This window comes from Hippopotamus amphibius, chromosome 15 (assembly GCF_030028045.1).
Source record: "Hippopotamus amphibius kiboko isolate mHipAmp2 chromosome 15, mHipAmp2.hap2, whole genome shotgun sequence".
Taxonomy (NCBI): domain Eukaryota; kingdom Metazoa; phylum Chordata; class Mammalia; order Artiodactyla; family Hippopotamidae; genus Hippopotamus; species Hippopotamus amphibius.
Genome location: NC_080200.1, coordinates 40019123 through 40039793, shown reverse-complemented (window position 1 = coordinate 40039793; position 20671 = coordinate 40019123). Strand labels below are relative to the sequence as shown.

The 20671-nt window shown below is 46.5% G+C and overlaps 1 protein-coding gene across 1 annotated transcript; it reads right to left on the bottom strand.

Annotated features, from left to right (window-relative positions):
• Positions 1 to 485: 485 nt before the first annotated feature.
• GDNF (glial cell derived neurotrophic factor) lies at positions 486 to 20141 on the bottom strand. Its single transcript, XM_057709908.1, has 2 exons — positions 19970 to 20141; positions 486 to 1021 (listed from the first exon to the last, which is right to left on the bottom strand). The coding sequence occupies exons 1-2, from the start codon at positions 20118 to 20120 to the stop codon at positions 537 to 539; spliced, it is 636 nt and encodes a 211-aa protein (XP_057565891.1). The 5' UTR covers positions 20121 to 20141; the 3' UTR covers positions 486 to 536.
• Between the last annotated feature and the right edge of the window lie 530 nt (positions 20142 to 20671).

The window sequence follows — 20671 nt, the reverse complement described above, 5'->3', positions numbered from 1 at the left end:
CTCGTGTGTCTGCTTTTTTTTTTTTTTTTTTTCCTCCTTGCCGGGGTATGTCTCCACTGAGTGACAGAAAAATAAACCTTTCTTGCTTTCAGCAGTAAAACGTAATGACAAGGAAAGACACCAGCAGGACCGTTTCCCTGGTGTCTCCAGACATGTGAAAACAAACCACAGGAGATACACTGGTTTGGTTTCAAGTGCATCCGCAGCTGCACCCGTGACCGGTGACGGTGGACTGTATCAGATGAAACGATGGCAACACCCAACCAGGGACACCAGCCCTGAGCTTCTGGTGACGATGGCCGCCATCTGGGAGAATGCAGACGGCTGTTTTCTCTCTCTTGTCCAGTTTTCTGTAGCTGGAGCTCCCTCTACCAGGCTCCCATAACGGCTGCCTTCCTCCTCCTCCTCCTCCACTTCTTCCTCCTCCGCCTCCTTGGTCCTCATCTTCCACTCTGGGCAAACATTTTCTGGGAACCTTGGTCCCTTTCTTTGCACTGTAGCAGGAATGCAATACACAGCGGTCTCTGGAGCTGGAGTCAGATACATCCACACCTTTTAGCGGAATGCTTTCTCAGAATATGGTAAACCAGGTTATCATCTAAAAAGGACAGGTCGTCATCGAAGGCGATGGGTCTGCAACACGCCTGCCCGACTCTGTCACTCACCAGCCTTCTATTTTTGGATAAGTTTTTTAATATTTTGTCGTACATGGTCTCGGCTGCATCACAGGAGCCGCTGCAGTACCTGAAAATGAGCTCCTCCTTGGTTTCGTAGCCCAAACCCAAGTCAGTGACATTGAGATGCACGGCAGTTAAGACACAGCCCCGATTTCGGCCCCGCTGGCCCCGCCGGGCTTTCCCTCGGGAGCTCTCCTGGCTGGCGGCTGCAGCCTGCCGGTGCCGCTCTCTGCGAGGAAGCACGGCCATTTGTTTATCTGGTGACCTTTTCAGTCTTCTCATGGTGGCTTGAATAAAATCCATGACATCATCAAACTGATCAGGATAACCCTCTGGCGTATTTGCTGTGCAACAAGAAAACAGAAACGGTCACGTGAGACAACAGCAAGGACCACCTCAAGGAGGCTCCAAGAGCATCGTCTCTCCGGAAGGTGGCCAAGCGTGGCCCCACGGCGAAACTACCAGCTCAGGGACCACTGTTGCACACCCCCTCTCCTCCCCATGACACAGGCCAAAAGGCACCCTCCAAGACCCCACGGAAGGGAAATCGTTCCCTTGATGAGACTAACGTGGGGAGGTGATACACTTCCTTGCAGAAAACAAATCCCTAGGAGCGGAATTTCCATTTGGATAACATCTGCCATTTTTAACACGTCTGTATTGAGCTCGCTGATGGAGGGCCCTTTTTCTTGTTCTAGTAAGGTAACCTATAGTTGCGGTTCTCGAATGTGCGTGTGGATGGGGCTGTGCTGGAATGCTCAGGGGAATGCAGAGTCCTGGCCTGACCCTGAGAAGGAAGCGTGGGGAGGGGCCAAGCAGTCTGCACTTTTAACAAGCACTGGAGGAATTCGGACGTGCACAGTCCACAGGGCATACTTTGAGAAACCTTGTCTTTGAGGGTGAGAAAAAGATTAATCTTGGATTGGGCTTGGAAGCATTGCTAGTTTCACCTGGAATACTGAGTGCTCTTTCCTGAAAATCACCTGACTTAACACCTCTGCCCAGCTGAGTGGGACGAGAAGCATTTTGACAGATCACATGAAAAGCTCCTGAACTCAACTATATTTTAGAGCTTCCTTAAAAAGCATTAAGCCTACTTTTCACTAACAAAGAGACTAATTTACCACTCCCTTGGATTAGCATGACGTCAAAAATATATGGTCATCACTGGAAGCTGGTATTTAAATATATCCTAGCAATACACAGAATGAGATGCTGTTTGTGGGCAGATGGGGTAGGGTCCTGCCTCTGCTGCAGGCTGTCCCAGGACTCCCACTGGCTTTGGCTGCGAAGAGGACAAGAGGTGTGCACTTTAGGGAGATCACAAAGAGGAATGATTGAGGTGACGCTTCCACGATGTTTTGAGACCTTTGTGCAAATGCGTGCATTTGCCATCTCTTGGCGTTTTCCACTGCTTTTCAAGCATTTACTCTGGCTGATCAAGTAAGAGAACAGTAACTATTTGAACAACTGAATACATTTCTAAAAGAGGAAAGCAATTCAAATGCCCATTTATTACATACTCTATCTTCTATGCTTCCCCACCTCCCCGCCCATCCCATTTTCAGGTAATTTAGCATGTTTAGGAATATAGGTGGCTTAGAAAAATATATAACAAAAGAGTGGTTAGCAAGAGTGAATTTTTTTTTTTTTTTGCCAAGACCATGTTAAAGCAGAGAAGGATTACACTGTGCCTAACCCATGTCAAATTGTTTTTTTTATGAACAAATTGTTAAAACAGATATCAGGTATCCTATTGTGTAAAACATATTCAAGCTAAGGCAACTTCACCAAATCTATTTCTCTCTCTGTCTCTGTTCCTCTCTCTCTCTCTCTCTCGTCTATATATAATACAGATAGATAATTTATATGTAAAATATATGACATATAGTAATGAAAAGAGTAGGGATGGTGAGCAATTTCCAGCTCACCTTGTTGCCCTAAATCTAAAATCTAACATTTGGCACTGGCTGGTTCTGTGTGCGGAAGTCTCGAAGCTGCTTCCCCTGGTCTGCGCCCCATCGCCTCTTGCCTCCGAGCCCCTGCATCCCAGCCTTACCCTCCTTCCGTCTGTTTTCCACTTGGCAGGCACAGCAACACTCTTCAGACTGTGGCTCTGTCCCTCACGTCCCTCCTCTGCTCTGTGCCCTCCGACAGCTCCCCATTTCTCTTCGAGTATAAGCCGACGTCCACACCGGCCTAAGGCCCTCCCTGACCTGGCCACCCCCTCTGTCCCAGCCTTTGTCACCCCTGACCTCATATTCGACTTCCCTCCTCCTCACCGCCTCCCCTCCAGCTTCTCTGGCCTCGTCACTGTTCCTCAAACACAAAGTTTCTCAACCTCAGCGCTACTGACATTTTGGGCTGGAACCTTCTTTGTTGTGGGAGCATTCGAGGATGTTTAGTTGCATCCCTGGCCTCCACCCAGGAGATGCCAGCAGAATCCCCTACCCCATCCCAACATTGCAAACTAAAGTGTCTCCAGACATCGCCAAATGTCCCCTGGGGGCAAAATTGATGTGGCTGAGAACCACACAGGTCAGACACAGAGACTCGGGGCCTTTGTGCTGGCTGTTTCCTCTCTGCCTGGAACACTGTTCCTATAGAGCACCCAGTGGCTCACACCCACACCAAGTCTTTGCTCAAATGTCATCACCACCCAGCCCTGCCTTGACCTCCCTGGTTCAAATGCAGTCCCTCCTGAGCCTGAATCCAGACCCTCCTGCCCTGCTCTTCCCTCCCCAGCATAGCACTCTCTACCTTCCATCACACTGCCTAGCTTTCCTTATGTTGACTGCTGGTTGCCTGTCTTCTCTGAGCGAATATTACCTCCAGGAGGCAGGGACCTCTGCTTGGCTTGCTCACCAACAGATCCCAAGTGCTTACAACAGGATCTGGTCCCTGGAGACCCGCAATGATTTTTTGAATGAACTAGGTCCCTTTATGAGGGGAGAAAGAGTCCTTAATTTGTCAAGGGGACACGTGGGCTTCAGCTGAGAACCGCACCGTGATGAAATGAAAGGGTCCGGTCACTTGGGCAGCCGCAGTGCCCTGAGTGGTATGGTCATCTTCCACCCGAGAGCGAATAACCATCTCCAAGCTGACTCCCTCGCTAGCTTCCGGAAGCTTTAAAGTGTCAGCTCTCAAAGCCCACCTCATCCTGAGGATTCAGAAAGGTTCTGGCTCCCTGGGAGTAACGTTTTCTCAAGGAGGACTGGAGGAGTGGGAGAGTATTTGAATTTGAATGTCATTTCCTCTGAAGTGCTTTCTACTGGACTTCCTTAGGAAGCTTCCACCCTTCCTCCCTGCCGCCCTTCCTTCATTCCTTCCTCTCTCCCTCCCTCTCTACCTTCCTTTCCTTCTCTTTTCTTAGGTTTTGTTTGTTTGTTTTGGCTGCACCACGCGGCTTGCAGGATCTTAGTTCCTAGACCAGGGATTGAACCCAGGCCATCACAGTGAAAGCCCCAAGTCCTAACCACTGGGCCACCAGTAAATTCCCTAAAATTTTTTTTTAAATCACTCTGCGTTAAAGACGAACTACTTATTTCAAAAAATGAACTGCATATGCTCTTTGTGATTTTTTTCAATAATAAGCTATAAAAGAGGAAATTAGGTGTGCTTAGTTTCAAAAACCCATGCTTGAATAGAAATCTGAACTTCTAAACCTGATATATGAGGCATGATTAGTCAAAATGCAAAAAAAAAAAAAGTCTTCAAATCTCTAAAAAGACTATTTGTTTTACAAAAGCATTCACACGATGGGGCCCCAGGCTCTTCTGAAGAACTCCTGAATAGATCATTCACTTAAGAACCTAGAAACATGGAAGTTAAAACTGAGTAAGAATCAACTGAAGATTACTCAGAAATGAGGATGAAATATTTGAGCTACAAAAGTTCAACTTACACTGGTTTAGAGACGCATTAATTTATATAACATGATAAATTATATAATTTTATATTACTAGAGTTATAATGATTTGAATCAGCATTTATAATGTTCTTATTCATTGCCTGACACTTTCAAAGTTCTGGAAAAACATGGTCCCTCCTTTTGAAGACATTTTGACTACATGACTGGGTCTGCTGGCTTTGCTTGCCAGATAAGATACAGCATCCCTAGTTAAATTTGAATTTCAGATAACTAGCAAATAAATTTTTAGTCTAAGCAGTCCTCAATAATGTTTGGGACATACTTATCCTTTGTTATGAGAACTTTTAGTTCCTTTTCCTTTATTTTAATTTCCACTTGGCCTTTTTGGGGTGATGCATGCAGCAGTGTGAACGCACCAACCACCTATGCTTTGGGGTGAGGTCACAAACGCATTATTAAGCCTGAATTAAAAGGCTTCCTGGCACCTGGGAAGCAGTCAATCCGTGTCCGATGTGTTAAGTTAAACTACAGAGTGTAGCTAATGAGAACCTCTCCTTTTGATGGGGCATCACCCTCATACTGTGTTGTTAAGGTGGAAATATTTATTGAGGTCTTAGGTTCAGGACATAGGCGATTCTTATTGAACTGAAGAGATTCTCCCCTGCGCCCCTTCTCCTTCTTGAAAAACAGAGCAAAAAAATAAATATTTATGCTGAAAGTTTTACATGGATATACATTTTGGAAAATAGAAGAGGGCAACATTCTATTTTCCAAACCACAGAGCAAATGGGCCTGTCTCTTCCAACTGAATTCCTAATCCCAGGCCTTTAGCTGCTGAGTTCATTTCTAGAGAGACCTCAGTTTATCAACACTAGGCATCTGGGTGAGGGGGGCACTGTGAGCCACGCACCTCACTGAGCCAGTCCTTAGCATCTCTGCAGGAGGCCTCGCATCCGACCCAGGCAAGTAAACTCCCCAGGAGGAACCAAGAAGCCCACAGCTGCCTCCGTGTTTCTGGAATTCACCGAACCAAGGGGAAGGCAAGCGGTCCGGGTTTGGATAAGTTTCCCGAATTAAGACTTAACAGCACGTCACTTTCTTCATCCTATGAAGGGCTTGGCAGCATGTCAGCTGCACAAACAGCCCTCGTTAGGATGAACTTTGATAGTAAAATACTTGCAAACCACAAAAGAGGCGCATCATTTTTAAAAAATAGGTCAAACACTTGCTCATTTCCCAGACCCACTTGGAGGCTAGATCTGGAAAAAACACCGATATCTAAAAGCTAAAGTTTTTGAAAAATCAAAATGCTCAAATGCATTTAAGTCATCCTTCAGTGTGCAACTAAATATTTTGGCATTATTCTATTTAAAATATTTTAACTTTGATGTGCCCTTTGGATAAACAATGTTATTTAAACAAATGAAACCTTGTACTGGGCCAGATTCTGGAAACAAACCAAACTGTTCACTGCAGAGACTTCACCGCCCTCAGTTATGGGAAAAAACCAGTAACCTCAGGAACAAAGGCCTCGGATACTGACTGTCTTGTAAAGTTAATTGAGTTTTTATAGGAACAATGGTGAGACCTCGGAGCACTCCCTGTAATAGCCGAACTGGAAAGCACATAATTCACAACGTTATCTTGGCTAAGCTGGCATTTAGTGGGCAAAGTATTCCTTTAAATGTTAGAGGTCTCTTAAAAAGAGTACAGGTTAATCATATTTTAATCAAAGGCGTCATTTTCACCCCGGCCTGGCTGGGTGTCTAAGCTGGTTTCCAGCCTGTCTTCCACCTGTGGGCCCAAGAGGGGGGCAGCACACGGCCGTATGAAGCAGTGAGGGGGTGACCCCTTACCCAGCATGGGGGTGGGCTCTGAAAGGCCCAGGAAAGAGAGGGCTGGACCCTCGTACCCACAGTGGGCCTCTCCTCCAGGAGCCGTCTTCCAGGCCAGAACCAGCCTCAAGGATGCAGAGGCTCTGGAGAGAAGGCCCAGGTGTTTCTCGCTCTGGGGAAAACGCACCTCTGCACGTCACTGAAAAACATCCAGTGTCTGTGTACGGCAAGGGCAAGGGTTACTAGGCTGAGGTCCGCAGGGGTGACCTACTGCCCAGGCCAAGGCCACCCAGGTGAGAAGTGCAGCTACAACCAGCACCTGGGTGCCCCCACTCCAGGTGGTGCCCAGTTCTGGGTGGGCCCGACGCTGGGTGTGAGGCCAGAGATGCTGCGCCTGGAGCCTGTGGGCGGCTGGGTCGCCCATCCTCACGTGCGGAGCCTCTCCTGAAAGACTGTCCGCGAAAGGAGGCAAGCGGAAACCCCCCTGGGGGTGGGGGACATTCAATCTGATATTCTTTGCCGACCTGTACCCCAGGTAAAGTACAAATTGTGTTGCAGACCAAGTATATGAAAAAGAAATTCTTGCCCTCTCTCTGTATATACACATGCACACATATATAAACATATACATATATACACAGAGGTGTATATACACATGCATGTTTATCTGAAAAAGTCAGCCTAAGATTTATAGAATTTATAGATTTAAGAATTTCCTCAAGAAAATTCCCAACTAATATCATTCTTTAGAATGTTATTCTTACTTTTCGATAATGTACGAACATGATTTTCTTTCACTAACATTGAAATATTTATAAGAACTACATGATGAAGTCTCACCTTTAAAATTCCTCACGTTACAAAATTGCATCATACTATATTTTACATGACAGCTTCCTCGATGTACTTAATATCACCAATATAAAGGTGGGATGGAGGCTACCCAACATGAACTTTAACCCCAACAACATCCCTGCAAGACTAAAGCAGGGGTCGAATATTATCTCTACAGATCAGGAAACTGAGGCTCAGAGAAGATAAAATCTATCTGCCTAAGGCCACGTGGCTCATACACGTGGACTCAGCTGGTTTGGTTTCACAGCTCAGACTTGTTCGAGTGCTCCAAGCTGCCTATCTGTTTTTAAGTAAAAATTCTACTGCGGTGCAGCTTGTCTAGTCTCGGGTGTGTGGTAACTTACTCTGGAACGCGTGCAAGATAGGCTGATTTCACCTGCACACATTTACCACATTCAGAACAGGAAGTGAGAAATACACTTTCTATTGGGAAGTTCAGCATGAACTGAGGTACATGAAGTAGATTCTAAAGTTAGGCGGCCGTGGGCCACAGAATGCAGTCGTCTCCAGAAAGGGTAAAGCAGGCTGTTCAGAGGCATCTCTCCCACGTCCTGCGTCTTGCATGTCACTCTAAGGCAGAACTGGCAATTTCCCAGTTAAAACCGGAAAACCGGCAGCCAAGGACGGTGGCAGACTCAGACAGAGAGGCCCTGTCTCCGGAAGCTCCTCAAACTCACACTGGCACCAAATGACAAAGCCTCACTGCAGAGCTGGAGAGGACAGAGCCTGGGATTCCAGTCCAGGGTCAGTCCCTGCCCAGCCTCGTGACCTTGGACTAGTCACCGAACCCCTCTGAGGCTGGCTGGCCCCTCTCGGGGGCCTTCCCCAGTGCTAACGCCCTAAGATGTGGACAGTCCGTCTTGGTGGGAAAGTGCTGCCGGACACTTGTTTCTGGTCATCCCTGCCAGGGAGTGGACCGCCTCCGCGGATGCCCCCACAGCATTCTGCCCCAGGAGACCCCATAAAAGGGATGCTAGATTCTAGCAGCTCTCATCCTTTTCAGTTTGCCTCTTGGTTCAACGTCTTGGTTACGTCCGAAATAACCAAGTGCCTCTCAACTCATCAAGTCATCTTCCTATGTCCCATTTAGGAGGGGTGAAGAGACATGGAGAACGGGCCCTCTGTTTGAGTCTCAAAACACCCACGTTCTAGTCGGAGGCATCCTTATACCCCAGTCTCCACCTGTAAAGGGAGAGAAGGAGCCAATGACCTCTGAGAGGACGCAGACACCAACATGCCCTAATCCTGCAGTCTCTTTCACCCCAATGGCAAACGCGCCATTTTCTCAAAAACCTCTGTTTTATTCATTTCTGGTTTTGCTGCTTGGTCTCAGAGGACTCTAAGGCGAGCATCACCCATGGCCACTGCTGCCACGTGGGCTGTGAGAGCCCTACAGCTTGTCCTGGAAGCTGCCGACCCTCGTTTTTTATCTGACCTTCAGCGACCTCTGCAATGTGCGGTGTTGGTCCAGGAGTATCTTCCAGTGCTCTGAAAAATTCAAAGTTCTGTCACCTGCTACTATTTAAAAGTGTTGATTTGGCCACGTATTTGAACGCCTTTGAAAGAAGCACCCGTAGATCCCTAAGCACTGGAATGCTGAGGCCTCTCGTATTACGTAATGACCACCCTGGCTTTCCTGTCTTGGACAGAGGGTCCATCTAGCATCACCTAGACCATCCTGGTCAAAGCGACGCGGGTTAACTTCAAGAGGGGTCTGTAGCATCTACGCGCCTATGAACTAGCTGAGGCAATTTACTAACTCCCCGTGACTACTGCCAGAGCTACCAGTGCATTCTCTCCATGGCCAGTGGTTTGCTGGCAATAAAACATGACATGGGTTTATTTGAAAAGTATTTGCATTGTAAAAACACCAGTGTTTTGTTGTTTTAAAAAAGCATTTCTGGATCTTCTCAAGGCAGAAGAAAAGACAAACCAGTTCAAAGTACAGAAAAAGGAGCCTTGGATATACTTTCAAAGGCCACTTGGCCCACCAAAATGCCACTTTACTTACCATCTCCACCTACTTTGACCAACGCTGCGCACACTTAGTAGCGATGCCATACCTTGACTATTTACCCTACAATTTAACGAAGAAAACTTGTCATCCCCATAATGGAAGTTACTCCATGAACACAAAGAGTCAAAAAACCTCACTCAGGAAAGAGAGACTACGTTCATTTTGTTACTCAGCTTCTAATTACCCTGCTCTGATTTCCACCTATGTGGCCCACACTCTTATTATAGGGATGTTAATAATATTATGATAATACAGAATGGCTCCCCTGAGGAGAAAATGTCCATTCTTCCGCTTTTAAGTCAGGAGAACACCCAACAGGGGGTCCATTTGTTAGCTACTCCATGAATACCTGGTGTGCGCTAAAAGCGCTCCACAGCCAGCTGTAAACCCCTCACGCTGGAGAGTGCACCACGGGAGCCCTGCTACGGCCCTTATAGAACACTTAGCAGGGAAGGCCGAGAAAGTTACCCAATAAACTTATGGGGACAAAAACCCCTTGGGGAGATAATCCTTTGAGGCATTAGAGGCAGGTGGTTTTTGAGGGGAACCCCCAAAGGAAGCTGGAAAACCTGGTTTCCTCCGTCTCACAAGGTCCTGTCCGCAGCCTGAGGCCCCACGATTCCAGAGTCCTGCATTCCACTTCCCTAAGCCCTTCCCAGCAGGGCCAGCTGAGCAGTGGGTAGAGGGAACTCGAAGGGCTTCAGGGACCTGGGCAGGAAGAGGAGGAACTAAGAAGCGGAAAGGAGAACCAAGGGGGTGAAAGAAAAGGGTCCTCTATCATTTGAGCCTGCCTGATGGATTCCTCAGACGCGTGGAGGGACTTCCTACCCCTCCGTGGATGAATGTACCGGAACCGCAAAGCCTCTGCAGGTAATTAGCCAGAAGCATCATTCAAAGACAGCTGCATTTACAAAACCTCCACACCTGGCTCTCCTCCTCGCGGACTTTCTGACGTAGCCAGAAGAGTGACATAGGAGTGTGCTGGGCTGGCAGGAAGTGGTCGTGGGGTGTGGTCACAAGAGTGAACGTTGTGTCAGGCTTTCCTGGGTCCGGTCTGGCTAAGCAGCTTAACCCTGTGCAGTCCCGATCTCCCCTTAAAAAGGGGACAGTTATATGAGATGGAAAAAATGTTTTTAGCTCAGTGCCCGAAAATACTTAACAAATGGCACCAAGAGTTAAGTCCCTATGGTTTTCACGTCTGTGATTGCTGTTCATCGGCATTACACTGGAGGCAGCAGCGTGAAGACCAGTTCTGCCGGCTCTGGACAGAGCATCATTACCCTAAAGGGGATGCAGACACCAGCCCCCTGGTCCAGCCGGTCAAACGAGGAGAAGGCCTGGAGGCCCTGGCACGGTGGTCTGTGGGCAGAAGGAGCAGGCCTGACTAGGGAGTCTGGGCTGCCTCTTCTCTCCTCCTAGAAATGCCCCGAAATTAACCACACAGACATCAACTGACTCCACAGCCCGTGAACAATATTTTCTGTCCACCGTGGCATAGATCAGTGTCTTCAAACTGTGGCCTGTATCCCTCTGGGGGTACATGAGGACTTTCTACAGAGTCTGTGGGTAGTTTTAAGAGAATCAGTTGTCCAGATCCTCAACTTCCACACGTGCTGCATCCCAAGACTGGGTCCACCTCCGAATTCTCCTGCGGCCAGTTCTCCTTTCACAATCACCCTTCTGCCTTCCAGAGACAGATGCACTTCTTGCCCATCTCACTCATTTTACTGCGAGGCACTGTCTGGGGGATAGACGCCTGCAGGTGACAGGTGAGGACCGCTCAGACGTGCACGGCTCCTCCGGGTAAACTGGTACCGTGACTCGATGCGAGGACACGTCATCATGAACTTAGTCTTCTAGGGATGTGTACCTGCATCTGACCATGTGCAAACAATCACGCAATCCAAACCAAAGGGCAGTCTGCAGAACAGCACGCAAGACAGCCCGGACTTCTCAAAATGTGGTGGGAAAAAAGGCTCGGGAGTGATTCTAGATGAAAGGAGAATAATGAGACATGACAATCCAATGCAATCTGTGACCCTCGATTAAGGAAAAAAACCATGAAGGCCATTGTTGCCACAGTTGGGGAAATCTGAATATGGACTATGTGTTGGATAACAGCACTGTATAAATGTTACATTTCCTGAGATGGATAACTGAATTGTGGTTCTCTAAGGTGATGTCCTTGCTCCTAGAAGGTTCATGCTGAACTAAGTATTGTGATGTTTGCAAGTATTTCTCAAATGGCTTAGAAAAAAAAATGAAGCAAAATGCTCACAAGACGTCCATCTTGGTGAAAAGGGTCCATGGGTGTTCACTGTACTATGAAGAGTTACTGAGGAAAAAAATCCCATAGGAATAAATCAAGAACATGAAAGTGGGTGGTTCCGTATTTCTTTCCGGCCAGGCACTCAAGGCAGAGCACGGTGCTTTCTCTGCCTGTCTGTCCATCCACCTTTTCATCCGTTCATCTTACAATTACGATCCTGAAGTGTGCTGGTCGTCATGGATGTATACTAACAGGTGCATTTGAAGTGAAAATGAACTTGGACCCTTTCTGACCCCCCAAAATCAACTTACTTGAGCTGATTCGTTTGGTAATTTTCTACAAATTGAATATGCTAAATTTGCAGCTCCAAGGTTTTGCCAAAAATATATTTGAAGCACATATCTAATTCCCAAATGGGCTGGAAATCACATCTGCTGTAACTATTTAAACTTGTGATAAAACTGCAGATGTCACCTTAGAGGTGTGCAACAGTTTTTCAATATCATTTTGTAGGTTTGCAAGCAAAAAAAAAAGTTGAAGCCTTTTAAAACCATGTCTTTTCTAGCTCAGTTAGCTAATAAAGTCATACAAAAGTGGGTTTTGTCTCTATCGAGCTAATCTGTCGATTCCCAATAGTGACCCGAGATCTGCGTATGCAACCCCACTCCTATCCCCACAGAGGCGACAGCTCTGGCACGTGTGCAGTCACCCCCGTCTTCCCACGTGGACACTCCCTTCCTTAGGCAGAACAGAAGCCACCTGAGAACAAGCATCTTCCCAAAGGCCTCCCAGATGCCATCAGCCTATCAAGCATTCGAGGAGACCTCACAGCGTCCCAAGGAGTTAGGGAGCCTTCTCTCATTGCAAAAAGCATCAATATTATAAGAGTGTGCAGAGAAATGCACGTTTCTCTCCCTAAAATGTCCTGATTTGGACTTTGAAGTAGCCATTAATAATATGAGCCTAGGCCTACTGTGGCCCAAACAGGTATCAAAGAAAGGGTCTCAAGGAAATATAATATTCCTTGCTTCTTTCTATTAGTTCACTCATTGATTTTCCTAGAAATACGTGTTTCAGTTAGTGAATGTATTTTTAGGAAGCCAAAGCTTATGTGTTCTTAATCTACTAATATGACAGCACAGTTTGTGTTAAGCCAAAACTACAGGCTTTGGGATCAGAAGTTTGAGGTTTGAATCCTGGCTTCACCACTTACTGGATTTGTGCCCTTGAGCAAATCTCTAGGTCTCACTGCTTCACCTGTACAATGAGGATACACAGCATCTCCTCTTGTCCAGTAGAGCTCAAACTTACTCGATTTTAGGACGATATACAAAACCTGTTTGTTAAAATAACAAATGCTGGAGAGGGTGTGGAGAAAACAGAATCCCCCTCCACTACTGGTGAGAATGTAAACGGGTGCAGCCACTGTGGAAAATAGTATGAAGTTTCCTTGAAAAAGTAAAAATTGAGTTGCCATATGATCCAGCAATCCCACTCCTGGGCATACATTCAGACAAAAACTATAATTCAAAAAGATACACGCACCCCTATGTTCACAGCAGCACTGTCATGACAGCCAAGACATGGAAGCAACCTAAAGTCCACAGACAGATGAAAGGATAAAGATGTGGTGTGTATACACACACACACACACACACACACACACACACACACACACTGGAATATTACTCAGCCATAAAAAAGAATGAAATAATGCCATTTGCAGCAACATAGATGGACCTAGAGACGATCATATGAAGAAAAGTAAGTCAGAAAGAGAAAGACAAATACCGTATGATATCATTTATATGTGGAATCTAAAATATGACACAAATAAACTTATCTATGAAACAGAGACAGACTCACAGATACAAAGAACAGACTTGCGGTTACCAAGGAGGAAGAGGGTAGGAGGAGGGATGGATTGGGAGTTTAGGATTAGCAAATACAAACTACTATACATAAAACAGATGAACAACAAGGTCCTACTGTATAGCACAGGTATTCAGTATCCTGTGATAAACCATAATAGAAAAGAATGTGGAAAATAATGTGTGTGTGTATATATATATATATGTACAACTGAATCACTTTGCTGTACAACAGAAATACATTCTAAATCAACTATACTCAATAAAATAAATTAAAAAAAACCCTATTTGTTAAAAACTGGGTTACCATGTAGAGAGTTAAGAGGTGCTATGATACTAACTTTATTTTTTTTAACTTCTATTTTATTTATTTATTTTTCATTGAAGTATATATAGTTGATTTACAATGTCGTGTTAGTTTCTGGTGTACAGCAAAGTGACTCATGTGTGTGTGTATATATATAAATATAGATATAGGTATGTATATATGTATTTTCTTTTGCAGATTCTTTTCCATTATAGGTTATTAATAGATACTGAATATAGTTCCCTGTGTTGTATAGTAAGTCCTTGTTGTTTACCTATTTTATATACAGAAGTGTGTATTTGTTAATCCCAAACTTGTAATTTATCCCTTCGTCCCACCTTTCTCCTTTGGTAACTGTAAGTTTGTTTTCTAAATCTGTGAGTCTATTTCTGTTCTGTAAATAAGTTCATTTGTATGATACTAACTTTAATATTAAGTTTTTACTTGTAGCTCTTCACTTATGTGAGGATTAACAGGTCGATTCAATGGTGCCTATGCCTAAACACTTTAAAAAAATAAGGGCACACTTCAAAATGAAAACTATGCCCGTGCTATAGACTCACGACGCCTGGGACTTGCGTGATTTTTGCAGCAAGAAGGCTTTGCCGTGAGATCCCACTTGCTGCCACCTGCCTGCTTGAGACACTCCAGTGGCGCCCGCTGCCATCAAAAACAGAGCAAGCACCTTCTTTTCCTGGGTTTTACAGCATCTCATAATCTGGGTATCACCTACAGAGATATCCTAAATTTCACACCACTTCCCGCCACCTGTTCTCAGCACTTGGCGACTAGTCTGGCCTCCTCCTTGTAACCACCACCTGCCCCTTCCCCATATCGTGGACACAAATTTGCCGATGCTTCTCTTTGGTCTGGAATGTGCCCTTTTCCCTTTGCCTTCCTTTCCTAATACCCATCTTTCAAGTATCAGCTCAAATCCTCCCTCTCCCCCGAATTCTTTCCTGCTATGATCTCCAAATCCCAGTGACTTCATTGCTAGGAATTCTTACCGTGACCACAGCTAACGTACACGCCTCGGTAGACATAGCTATCTGTCGGACCGACAACCCGCCCACCCACCCATCTGCCTGTCCATAGTTTACAACTAGATCATAAGCTATTTAAGTTCACAATTTTGCCTTTTAGGTGCCCACACAGCACCCAGAGCATGAAAGATATTTAATACTTGCTTCCTGATTGAGCTCAAGTGATTAATTAAAGAATAAGTTTTAAGTGAATAAAGGGGCTGTGGACCATTAAGTGCTAAAGAAACAAAGAGGAAAGGGACATTAGAAGGGGAAAATGCCAAATAGCTTTCATGTTTCTATCAGTGAAAGTAGAATCTTCTGAGAATAATTCTTTGGCTGTTGGATCGGCCTGAGGCCCTAAGACTGGCCAACTCAAATTAAGCCTGAAATAGATTTCTCTAAACAGCAGCAGTTTGAAATAGGTCTTCAGACTGAGGCCAGAACGAGATGTTGGTCTCAGATCTCCAATGAGGAATCAGTGCCTCCTAAAAGCCTGACATGTGACTTCCTGATTCCAGGAGTCCCATCCCAAGTGGCAGAACCCCTTTCCAGCTTAGGGACTTTATTACAGTATCGTCTATTCATATAGTCCCTAAAATAAGAAGAAGCAATAGATGGACAGTACTTATTTATTCTGAACTCTGAACCCCTAACGTTAGATTTGAAAGTTTAAAATTTAACCACCTTGCTGCACCAGAAGCTTTTGTAGCTGGATAACAACGGGCTGAAAGTTTACTAAACTCACTAGCAGTTTTATGCTGGGTTTGTGAAACATCTTAAATTAAATATCCAGGTGGGATCACTTAAAACAGAAACACTCTATCTCCAGACAGGTAGTCTCCAACTAACAGCTCCATTATCTGTTACATGTAAGGATCTTAGTCTGCCCTGGCCCCCTCCTCCCCATAGGGAAAGAGGGTCTCTCTAACACGACCATGGGAATCTGGTGGGAAAAATTCCATAGGAACTATGTGGGCTCAGAAAATGGGGAAAGGAAGGAGCTGTGAAACCTGGGAAGAGCCAGGGAGAGCTGACCTGGGGGGCAGAATCCCAGGCAAGGCTGGCCCGCCTACGTGTGAGGCCCAGAATAGCCTCCCCGCAAGGCCTGCATTTCTTTCACTCTCCGTACTTTGTTGGGCTGCTCGAAATTCCACCATTTAGAGCAACGTCTTGGCAGAGGCTGAAGTGCAAGTCTGCGGCGGGAGAAAAGGCATTCACTGGGTGAATGTTGGAAGCAGGAGGGTGGCAAGTATGACAGCTGTTTATGGGGCACGGGCTTTACAAAGCATCATCTCACTTAACTCTCACAGCAGCCCCAGGAGGCAGGATGAATAGTATTCCTCTTTTACAGATGAGGAAACTGAGCTTTAAGAGCTGTTAAGTTACAGCTGGTTAAGTGGCAAGACTGGGGTCCAAATCAGAGACTGACATGAATGTGTGAACGTGAGCTCTTGCTTGTTGAAACTCCATGCTTTCTTGCTCTATGCCCCCCTTCTGCAGATTAGGGGACCTGGTAACCTGAGAAGAGACTCTAGCCCAATAATATTGTGAGTTATATCTCAGTTCTATCATGGTTTACATAGATTTTTGTGGGCTAGTCTGGGAACTTGAGAGCTTGATTTGTAAGCTTGTTTCTCTGGGAAATTTTGCGACTTGCTACCAAACTGGCGGAATATAACCCCATTCTATTACAATCAATTGCAGATTTCCTGCAATTATAATTTAATAATGCTCAGTGTTTCTTCTAGTTGGTTTCCAGTCACACAGAAAGCCCACCTTTTCGGCCCAAGGTTCTTCATGCTTAGTTTTAGTTTACAGTGCTACCCAATTGCACCACACACGGCACCTTAACTAGAGAGGACATTTCATGAAGACAGGGGCTTTTGTCTGTGTACCAAGGATTCCTAGCACCTAGGACAGTGCCTGGCCCCTACATGCACACATTAATTACTTGCTGAATGAATATGTGCTTTTAGATCACAAATTTTTAAAAACCACATGCATTTTATGTTTTCACTTGTGAAACACATTTCGAGCTACCACACACAGCTGAGATCTGGTATGTGACTATGATCAACTACCTTCAATAATTTCAGACAACCTTGTGCAACACGGTTTTAGTCATTAGTTGAAAACCTTCCGCCCACATAAAGTGTTTTCCCCTAGATAGCAAAACTGAACGCTCTGCATTTCAGTGGCTTAGAGAAACTCTGGTCCCAGCTTCAGCAGATCTTCCTCCTGCCACCACAGAACCCTGGCACTTTGGACACGCTGCTTTACATCTTTAGGCCTGGGACTACAGGGGATACCTTTCAGCTCTAAAGTGCTATGACATCTGTATCACCTTCTAGTTTCACCTTAGAGATGCCTCAGGCCTGCTCTAATCACCCTTTGGAGAAGATATGTGTAAAAAGCAAAATAAAAAAGCACAGATGGGGAAAGGGAAAAGTCTTGGATGCCCCAGAAGGAAAATCACAAGTCTGCGTTTAGGCAAGTTCAGAGTTGCTACAGGAGGCAGCCACAGCCCACGAACTTTATAGTCAACCTCTACGCAAACAAGTGAGCCAGTTATGAATTCACCTTGGTTCGTTCAGTTTGTGATACTGGCAGGAACAGAATTCTGGATGTTTCATTTACATTGGAACCAGCAGAATACATGCAACCTCAAGGCTGTGTGGGTGGACAGGGCGCAGTCCAGCCCCCTTTAAACAGCACAGAATGACTCAAGGTGGCATGAAAGAGCTTTTGCTCAATCATTCAGCTACAAGCATTTGAAAAGAAGAGGGACCAGTATTTATGGTACTTTCTATTTTCAAATGAAACGAGTGACTTAATGTTTTTTTACATAAGCCTTAACCAGTTGCACGGTGTACAGTGCAGGATATAAATGTCAGCACTGTGACAGGGGCATGTTGACACTGGTTGAGTGTTCAAAGTCTGCACATTGTCATTATTCTGCCTTCCCGGCACTGACAGCTTGCTACCGAATTGAACATACCTGGAAAGAAGTCAATTTGGCCTAGAATGCAGCTCACTTTCTCTTTGGGAACATTTCTCTTTCAAGGATCTATTGGGTCTTCCCACAGATAAAACAGAATCGGGTGTGTTCTGCTGGTTCACATGTAAATACAGTAGTCAGAATCTTGCGCATTGATGACTTACCCTCAGTTTTGGAAAAGGTAAGTAATCTCCCTTCCCCCACAACTCCCCCCCACCAACCCCCCCGATCAGCAGGATGAATGCTACTTGGCTTGCTTTGCGACTGTACCTTACAGGAGGCACAGATTTTCTCAGGGTATTATCAAGCCATACGGATTCAACCCTGACTGCACGTTAGACTCACCTGGGGAACATCTAAATCACTAGATGCCCAGGCCACACCCCAAGCCAATCAGATCAGAATCTCTCCAGAGGAAGCCCAGCATCAGCACTCATTAAAGTTCCCCAGGTGAGTCCAGTGAGCAGGGGTCTTATGAGTCTCTTCCCAACGGAAGGTTAGGGCAGAGTGCGGGGGGGGGGGAGGGCAAACCTCACAGTCATTGGCATTTTGGAGTGGAAGGCCTTCCTTTACTGCATAGTTGTAAACTGTTCATTGAGTGGTGTGGTAAGTAAGTAATTTGTTCAAGGTCACAGAATTAGCCAAAAGCAGAGCCAGAACCAGGAGCCAGCATTACATAAGGCTAGGTAGACAGGATAGAATATGTTAATTAAAGCCCCAAGAATTAATCAGCTTCATAACCAGGCACAGTCATTTTTCTCTCCAGAATGTCTTGGTCAGAAAACTGTTACCTTCGACTGTGCTCCTGTCCCTCTGACCTAGGCTGTTTGAACCAATGAAAAGCCACTTACTCATCCCTCATGGGTACTGTTTTGAAGACAATGGCACTAACGGACATTTTAAGTTTCTACTGGAGAAACATTATATACACTAAGATGGAAATTCATGGTTGAAATCAAAGCCTTACAGGTTTAATCGGCAGGAAACTCTTGAAACAGTTACTTCAATTTCAAGGAATCAACTGTGTTCTCTTCCTAACCCTAAGTCACTCTTGAAGTCCTAATTTGCCTTAGAAAAATGCACTTTTTCTTTCCTTGGGACTTCTGAAAGAAGATGCTTTTATTGTTGTAATTAAGCATAAGATAAGCACATCACATTTTCTGGGCTATTTTTAGCCCAAGGCCACAGGTTTGGGGGACTCTGGCAGGCAGCTGATTTGGGGACCCTTTCTACTGTGCCTATGATCACGGTATGTTTCAAATGCAAAATAGCTTGAAGGGTAATGGGACTGGGGAGTATCCAGCGTCCTTAAGGTTGTGGTTCATTATTGCTTTAGTCTGGGGTTGTGCAAATTTTCTATTGCTACCTTTGTTAGCTACATACCTTCCCAGTAACCTCTAACTTGTGATGAAAAATACTCTGCTTTATGCAATAGATAAACTTCTCAAGAGTGGAGGATAAATTATATCAAATCATAGTTGACATACCCTTATAAAGTGCTAAGACATTTTTGAGAGGCAAATCACAGACTCGTTTTCTAATATGAATAACCTGGTCTTTTCTTAAGAGTTAACATTGTCACGTGTGCAGTGAACTACAGGGTTTTTTTTGTTTTTTTTTTTTTGTTTTTTTTCTTTTTTCTTCCTCCCTAGCCCCAGCTAGCACTATTTATCGTCTTTCTAGAACCGGAACTTTTCTGAACAGATTTGACACTGCCCAGATGCTTGTTCTGGAAATCAAGGCCCTTCTGTGTTTTCTCTGACTCTGGCTTGGTTTTGTGAAACCTCAGCCTCTTCCCTTGCAAGGGCAGTTTAGGATGGAAATGCAATTGTTTTCAGAGTTCAGCACAGCCGGGCACATCCAAATTTAGAAAGGGGGCTTTGGAAGAAAAAGCGGGGGTGTGTATGTGTGACGGGGAAGTGGAGAAGAGGGGACAACTGTGTGTTTTCCTACGGTGGTGGTAGTGCTGGGGAAAACAACTGTTCATCGTGATGCTAAATGAGCAGCAAAAAAAAATCTGTTACCCTCTGTGCTGGGCAAAACCAGCACGTGCCGTACACAGACTAGGTGTTGGGGGCCTTGGGGCACCGCCAGCCGGGGGCCACGCGCCGGGAGGGAACTTGGGCGCCCGCGCTGCTCCGCCCGGGGTCGGGAGGCCACACTGCGGCCGGGGCTGACTTGGGGTGGGTGGGTGCGTGCGAGCGGCGGCTGGGGTGACCCCGGCGGGGAGGGAACGGTTCTTACAGTCACTGCTCAGCGCGAAGGGCGCGCGGCGGCGGCCGAGGGAGCGGTCTTCGGCGGGCGCCTCGGGAGGCCTCTTACCGGCGGGCAGCGGGAAGGCGGACGCGGTGTGGAGCAGCACCAGGCAGACAGCCACGACATCCCATAACTTCATCTTAGAGTCCCGTCCAGCGGCGGCACCTGGGCGGGCGGGAGAACCGGGGAGGGCGCGTTAGGCCTGGACGCCGAGGGCCCCCGCGCTGCCCGGGGCGCCTCCCCCCGCGGGTCCCCGGGGCTCCCCTCCAAACTCGGCACCGCCCTCCTCCCCGACCAATGCAGCCCGGCGGTTCTCCGGATACCGCCCCCCCACCCCCTCCTTCCTTCCAAGCCCCCTGCTCGTCCCCGCTCCTTTGTGCGCCTCCCTGGCGTCCATCCCACAACAGCCCGTCTCTTCCGCCACGGGGGAAAATCCCAGGGGTCGGATTTTCCAGCAGGGCCGCTGCCCCCGCCAGTACCAGTACGGCTACACCGGACACGTGGCCAACACGACGACACCGGTACCGGCGCGCAACCGCACCCCCCTTCCCCGGGAGCGACCAGGCAGCCCTCACCCTGTGCTCCCCGCCCCGTCCAGCAGCTCCCACAGGCCCAGGGAAAGAGCCCTGGATCCAAGCAGGAGATCATTCTTTTATTTTAGGAACAGAATCAAGTGCCCCCGGGGTCCTG

What these genes read in the sequence shown, in the direction of transcription:
- GDNF (XM_057709908.1), bottom strand. Translation starts at nt 20,120, where the DNA reads ATGAAGTTATGGGATGTCGTGGCTGTCTGCCTGGTGCTGCTCCACACC. An exon ending in CTTCGCGCTGAGCAGTGACT is followed by an intron (nt 1,022 to 19,969) that starts GTAAGAACCGTT and finishes CTTGTTGCACAG; the next exon opens with CAAATACGCCAGAGGGTTAT.